At 40.6% G+C, this 7,749-nt stretch overlaps 1 protein-coding gene across 3 annotated transcripts in view; it reads right to left on the bottom strand.

The window, feature by feature from the left end:
• Window positions 1-1,764: 1,764 nt before the first annotated feature.
• Window positions 1,765-7,749, bottom strand: part of APIP (APAF1 interacting protein) — a 35,645-nt gene continuing 29,660 nt past the window's right edge. For all 3 annotated transcript variants that reach the window (XM_027837637.1, XM_027837638.1, XM_027837639.1), the window contains exons 5-7: window positions 7,598-7,733; window positions 4,310-4,477; window positions 1,765-2,136 (exon numbers count right to left, since the gene is read on the bottom strand). In XM_027837637.1, the coding sequence (XP_027693438.1) occupies window positions 2,037-2,136; window positions 4,310-4,477; window positions 7,598-7,733 (404 nt within the window). In that variant the 3' untranslated portion in view covers window positions 1,765-2,036. The remainder of the gene's footprint in view (window positions 2,137-4,309; window positions 4,478-7,597; window positions 7,734-7,749) is intronic.

Raw genomic sequence — 7,749 nt, 5'->3', positions numbered from 1 at the left:
GGGGGTGACCTGCTGTTGATTCATAGCTACCCTGTTGCTGTGGGCTAGACCTCTCTCAGGCTGATCCAGTGATTTCGGCTCAGGATAATAATGAAGTGAGACGCTCATAAACCATTCAATACTCAACAGCAGCACCACAAATTTACTTAACAATTGGATGGAAAGAATACAGCCCCACTTCAGCTGGACATAGCCTGTGTGTGTGCACCCAGAGTGCCATGTTAGAAGGGTGTGTGGGGTCAGAAGTGATTCACGGGGCTGTGGGCCTCAAATCTGAGGGGCACACTCTTCCCATCAACAGCTGGAGACCGAGCCCCCACAATCTACTGCGGCTCTTTACCGGATACTTTGCAGCTGTGGAGAAACTCGTGCCCTGATGGTGTCTTACTTCATGAACTTCTCTCTAACCACCCCCTCATACTGCCTTGTTGCCACATAAGGTCCTATCCCTCCACATCCCGGCCTCCCAGCCCAATCCACTGTCATTGTTTCTGGATGACGCGTGTGGGTCTGGTCTGAAAATGCCCCTCCCAGGCTGCCCTTCCGTTTTTGTAAAGCCTTAGTGCAGCGCCTGGCATGGAGTATGCACTTAATAAATGCTCCCTCCTTTCGCTTCTTCTCCTTATGTGTTGTCTCTCCCATCAGAATCTCAGAGACTCCGCTTTAGCACTTAGAGGTTCCTGGTTGATCTATTTGCCCTTGGGGAAGCTGCCCTTCAAATCTGGAACGGACTCCTCTGCCTCATCTGTGGAGGTCCGTCCCTTTTTTTTTCAAGTTCCAATTCAGGGGCTCCTTCATGAAACCTTCCCTCGTACCTCCCCAAGAGAAGAAAGTGTTAGCTTTTCCTTTCAAAATTTCTCACTGCAATTCACCCGTCTCCCCCTTGCCCTCCCACTCTCTTTTGTGTCATGGTTGCTGGGGTCTATTTTTTCCCCTAGATTACAATAAATCTCTTTAAGGACTGCGTGTCTGTATGATGTCAGGACTTAATGTGTGTTGAATGAATAACTGGTCTTTTTGACTGTGGAAGTCCATGCACTAAGTACAGGACGCTGCTACTATCTTTCTAGTTCCCTCTCCAATTAAATGGAAGACATCTTTGTAACCAGAGTGAAGCTGCTCTGGGTTAGATGAACGAATCAATCAGCCAGCATGTATTAAATTCCTAGTAGATGGAAGGCAATATGGTAAAGGCTGGAATGCCACAGGGAGAAGCAGAACTGGTCATCTCCCCCAGGAGCTAGCACAGCAGACGCTGGTGGGGCAGACGAGGAGCAGGCAACATCAGCTGGGATCGGGACAACGAGGCAGCTGAGTTTAATCAGGGATCCCTAGAGGAGGAGGAGAGCTGGGAACACTTTTTCCTGGGGTTGGCAGCTGATGTGTGGTCGGCAAGGACCAGGAAGGTGGCCAGCTTCCCTGGACTCCAGAGTTTGTGGACGGCAATGGGGAGAGGTTGTCTAGAAGGCCTGGCATTTATAAATGGTCCATAAAAACCAAGGAAAGCTAGGGGCTCCCTCTGGCAAGGCAATGATGCTAAGAACAGCAACAGTATCATCATTTTACATGGAAAAAAATATCCTTCCATGATTAAGTGGCAAATTAATAGTGAAAACAAGAAAAACAAAAACATTTACCAGCTTCTGTTACTCTTTTTATGAGAAAGAAATCCCTGTCAGTAAAGGTGATTAGCACATGCAGCTCTGGTCACTGAGTGTTTGCTGAAGCACACGAGGAAGAAGAGGTGAACAGAGGACCCGCAAAAACCGTGTTGGATAACATTTTTATTTCCATTCTTGCTAGGACATTGCATGTTTTAGTAAAACATCACATGAAGAAATAATCAACATTTGCTGAATTAAGCTGAGAATAAATTTCTATTTTGTGAGTAGCGTTCGGTGATATATTAATAACAAAATACATCTGATATGAATGTGCAGTAAATTTACAAAAATAGCACAGACAGAATCCTCCTCCTCCTCCTGAATTCATGACTTGGACTTCAGCTTAGTCACTGGGTAAAATTCAACCCTGGGTTACAGAATTCCATTTTCTCCGGCTGGATGCTGGGATGGGTCCAGGCCTACTTTCTTCATTGATACTGCAATATCGAACAAGTAGTCATAACATTCACACCTGTAAAAGAAGAGCATGGAAAGAGGGAGCTTGAGGGACTTGGAGAAATCTCGCACTAGTGACCTACTCACGCCTCCTCTCGGCTCTGCCAAGGCTTGTTTTTTAATACATCTTTTCCTTCTGATCGTTGGGCAGTACTTGGTCCCCACATGTGAAACTGGAACAAATACTGCTATGGGACCAGTATCTTTTTCTCAGCCTACACGGGTGTGTTTCATATGTCACTGTGGCCAACACGTCCTAGGGGCCCCCATTCTAGTGATCCTTTCTTCACGTCACTAGGCTGGTCCTCTAAAGCAGGTGTGTCAAACTCAAACAGAAACAGATCCCCACAGGCAGCATAACAACTTAGAAAACCACAAATTCACATTATCTATGTTGTATGAATTTTTTCATTTGCTTCATTAAACATTTCCCAATTCTATTTAATCTGATTCAGGCAGCACTTGGGAGTTTTGCAGCACACAGCAGGCCTTGAGCTTGATGACTCTGCTCAGACAAAGCCTGCTGCTGAGGCTGTACCTAAAGCCTGTGAGTTTGGCAGGACTGGCCAGAAATTGCACTCTACTGGCAGAGCCCAAGAACCCAAGGTCACTGCCATGCTATTTCAATGGAGCGCCTGAGCAGGGCCAGAGAGAAGCCCCCATCACTCTAGGCAGATCCTTGATGGACAGATGGAAAGGCATGGACAATAATAGCAAAGGATGAGGAGGTATGAAGGGTTAAAGACCATGGAATAACTGGAGGACAGAGAATGTACAGGGGATGGGAGCTCCAAAGACCTGGCGAACACCTACTGGTATGATGCATACATGGACCAGAAACATGGCACAAAGAATGCAGATTGAAACAAGTTCAGATAGGAATTCTCCATTCCTTGACTTTTTCTTTTTTTTTACAAAAACATCTCTGATCCGCTGCCACCGTGCCTCTTCACCTTCCAATTCCTTTTGGTAGCGAGGAGGACAAATCATGGCTCAGAGATGTGAGAACGAATGTTTGAAATTCAGTGTATAACGTGTAGTTAACCATTCTGAGCTTTAAAAAAAGATTTCCTCCCTCTAAAACAACGATGATGAACAAAACAAAAACCTCAAAGAAACCTTCCCTGGCTCCTAAACACATATATTTATACACATAAACATGTGTTTACATTTCTATGTAGTTTTAAATATGTTATTTCAAAATTTACAAAATTGTTTGGTTTTTTTGAGGGAGGTATTTGCTTTTTCATGATATTTCATTATGACAAGGAAAGGATCCTGGGTTCCTGAAGGATGCACTACTGGAACGTAAGCTTTGGTAAGTCCTACTAAGATCAAATGTGACCTTCAGAGAAAGTCCCAGTAAAGCAATGATGCTGATATCCTCATCAGTATCATCTGAAGATCAGACTAAGTTTTGAGAAGATCATTATAGTTGGTCATGAGTAAGAAGATTTGGGGCCACAGCAACTAACAAAGGTCATCTATTAGGATGAAAAGGGATTATGGAAGGAGGATCTGCACACCAATGAAATTAAACACCCTTGGAAGTATTAAGTGAAATGTTTTGTTTTTTTTTAGAAAAAAGGTACACAAACAAACATTAGGTGTTTTTCACAAGAAAAGACAAGTACTACTTCCTGAACACTTTGTTTTTGCTATTGTCTTCACATAGTGTTCTTCGATAAATATGGCAAATCTGGTAATTTTTGATTAATAAAAGGTAAACCTCTAAGAATAATGAATTACTTAAAATATTGCACATGAAATTCATTATCCACATATGCTGTGATATGTAAACAGATATTTTAATATAAGCTTTCATTAATTTTTTCTTGAAGCCTTTTGGGTAATTAATAAGTTTGAATCTGTAAATTAAGTCTGAAATTTAGTTAAAGACATCTCAAAGACAAATTAGCTGATAAAACCCTAAACATCGAGCAAATGACCGAGAAGGAAAAGATCTCTGCCAGAAATGGATGGCTAAGCCTAGAAGAATGGCTGATGCAACAACGTTGGCCTGGACTTAAGCAACTTAAATTCAATGGCTTTACAGATGAACTGAGAACTTACCTTACACATGAATATAAAGCATTTGTTTTTAGATTCCCTTTTAAAAATATATACATGAATACATATATCAGTATTTTCCCTGGTGAGTTCCCCAAATTATTTTTGATTGTACTCACATGGTTTTAGCTTTCTCCCATGTTTCTCCCCAGACGTAGACCCCGTGACGCCTGACTAACACAGCACAGGAATCGGGGTATTCATTCATTGCTCGGGCCATTCGTTCTTTGAGGTCCTTTTCCTCAGGTGTATTCTCAATAATAGGGACCACTAACATATCATCATATCTACAAGAAAAAATAGGCAACATTTTTTTTCAATTTAAACAAGTTACGTTCAGTAAGAAAAATTCTAATATTACTTTACAAGTTGTTTTAGTCAGAGAGACACTAAGTCTTCATCCTTGGGAAGTCACTGCCAAACTCTCTGTAAGCAAGATGTTGCATGTTATTCCGTAGATTTTGCACAAAAATCTGTACCAAAATGGGCTTCGGATTTTGGCACTGGTCTAATTTTAAGTGTCAGAAACTTGTAGAGTATACCACAACCCAACAAAGAAACCATCAAGATCGTACAGGCATTTTCTTTGAAGCACAGATGAGTACAGTATTTTAAAATGAAGACGGGAAATAATAAATCTGAGGATCAGAAGCACAGAAAGGATTAGTGATGGAACTACTTATTAAGTAGAAATTTTGAGACAATACAAAATTTTCTCCCATCTTGAATATTTGTAGGATCCAAGGAACCTTGGAGAGATAAATAAAAAATGAATGCTTGCAGGGTTAAGCTTTTCCATTTTTGTGTTGATTCGTTTTCATTTGTCTGACTCCCTATGACCCCATTTGTGTACCCCTGGCCTCATTACTCGGTCTCTCTCCTGCTTCTTTGTTCCTTGTGAATTACATTTACTTCTTTATCAATCATCCTTTTATGTGGAAGCACATGTATCATGCCCTTTCCAGGTCCCTGAAGGCCAGGGAGGTACCTCACTTAACATGTCGAAGCAAGAGTAAAATGCTTAAATCTTACACTGATTATACTGTAATAACAATCTCACATTTACTTAGGGCTTTTAAGGGTTAAAAAACACTTTTCACATAACCACCCTGTGAAATAAAGACACCTTGTGTCACTCAATATTTATCTTATGAAGATTATGCCATAAGAGAATATTATCTCTCCAATGTCAACAATTGGTATAGACACTGAAAAAAGCATAAACAAAAAAATGAAATTAAACTACTCTAAGAAAATAGCTTTGAACACATATATCCCACCAAATAAAAAAAATGAAATTAATTGTAGAGTGGCACTATGGAGGCTGGCGGGTAATCCAGATCACTCTCCAATTTAAGAACTGGATTTTTTTGCTGCTTCACAAAAAACTACACACACACACACACACACACACACACACACACACACACAGGTCTTAGTGTTCGCAATTTGCTGTGTGAATTTATAAACCACTAGAGCTTGACTCCCCTCAAGAAGTCAGGGTAGTTTTTAAGGATATTTGGTATAAAGAAATGAAATCTGAAAAGGCATCGGTAATAAAAAATGTAATCTGTATCACGAAATGCCCAGCTCGCACTGGCACTGTGTATATGTCTTCTGTGACTGACATTCAACGTCATTAGATATATCAAGTGTTAAGAAATATCTGCTGACTGATGCTGAGTGAAGTGAGCAGAAGCAGGAGAACACCGTACACTGTAGCAGCAACACTGTGTGGTGACCAGCTTTGATAGACTTGGTTCTTCTCAGCAATGCAAGGATCTAAGACAACCCCAAAAGACTCATGATGGAAAATGCTGTCCACATCCTCAGAAAGAACTATGGAGTCTGAATGCAGATCCAAGCATACAATTTTCTCTCTTTTTTAATTTTTTCTTTCTTATGGTTTCTCCCTTTTGTTCTGATTCTTCTTTTACAACATGACTAATGTGAAATATGTTTAATATGATCACACATGTATAGCCTATATTAGACTGAATGGTGTTGTGGGGAGAGTGGGATGGAGGGAGGGGGGATAATTTAGAACTCAAAATCTTGTAAATGTTGAAAACCAAAAATAAAGTAATTTAAACAACAAACAAAAAAACAAACATTGCTTCCTCTCATAAAAAAAAAAAGAAATATCAGCTAATATTCTGTGCCTTGGTAGGTTTTTTTTGGGGGGGGGGGGGGAGGAACCTAGGGGGTGGTGTAAGCTTATTTGCAAGGACAACTTAATCGGTGTTGTTCTTCCAGAAAGGTTATATCAACAGAGTATGTGTCAGAGTATACAGCAGATCACAGCAAATGTTAAAGCTCTGCTATGGGCCAGAGTCACAGGCTGTGTGTCTGCCATCCTCAGTCAGAAAGGCTGATCACTGGAAGGCTGGGCACCCAGGGATGAACTTTCCATTCACAGAAACTCGTGTTACTTCGTAAAGTACGGGGAGCTGCTCTCAGTGCTCTTGGAGGGCATTCTCACTCCAGTGAAGTCAAAGATCTTAGAAGCATTGCAGTGCAGACACTGAAATATCCACCTAACTTAATTAAGACAACTTCTTCTGGGAAGACAACTGGATCTGGAATAAGGGGATCTAAGCTGGAGTCCTGGCACCGCTCTTTACCTTTACCTTTTGTATTTACCTTTGTGACTTCTGACAAATCTCTTAGCCTCTTTTTCCTCATCTGTAAAATAAGGAGGCTAGACTCTAAGATGACCTTGAAGTTTCCCTCAAACTTAAAATTTCATAATTTTTTGAATAACTTCATAAACATAAGAGTGCTATTGAAACATTATGCAAAGAAATCCCCATTTGGCTTAGCTCCATTGAGAATTTATCTTCAGGCATTTGATAAATGGCATATATTTTAACATACACACTAGAATGTTTTACCAAATGAAATAGCTATAATCTAATTTAAAAATATACTACACTGGATAATAGGAGATAGGTGTTTAAGTTCCAGCTAATCTACAACTCACTATGTGACCTGATGAAAGCTCTTTCCTTTAGTTTTTCCTAATCTGTAATGAGGGGATTAGACTAGTTTGGAGGCTTTTAACTGAGATTCATGATCTGCTCTCCACCCTAACCCACCCCCACCTCCACCCTCACCAGGGGGGTCTGTGAACCTGGATGGGAAAAAACTAAATATTTATTTTCACTAACCTCTAACCTTGTGCCTTCCATCATTTACAAATTCAGGCAACAAACCTTTGGAGAGCAGGTATGTAGGCTTCCTCTGCCGTCTTTTGACATTAAAAAAGGTCAAGAACCCCTAAACTACGTGATGAGTAAAGTCCTTTCCAGCCCAAAGATTCTATGTGAAACTTACAAATGACAAGTATTCTGTTTATCAAAGTGAAGAAGAAATACTAAATCTTCTAAACAGGAAGATGTTAATACCTGTAACACCCTCCGGAGGTGCACTTTCTGATTCCTTTTATCATCTCCTGATGTGTAATTTTAAACTCCCGTCCTGGAAAGAGAAGGGTAGCCATCACAGCAGCCTTAGAATGAGTATGGATCACTGCTCCTGCTCCTTAAAGCAAAATAAA

The sequence above is a fragment of the Vombatus ursinus genome, unplaced genomic scaffold, assembly GCF_900497805.2.
Source record: "Vombatus ursinus unplaced genomic scaffold, bare-nosed wombat genome assembly UNPS02014822.1, whole genome shotgun sequence".
In the NCBI taxonomy this organism is placed as follows: Eukaryota; Metazoa; Chordata; class Mammalia; order Diprotodontia; family Vombatidae; genus Vombatus; species Vombatus ursinus.
Note: the sequence above shows the minus strand (reverse complement) of the source record. Positions and strands in the feature narration are given on the sequence as shown.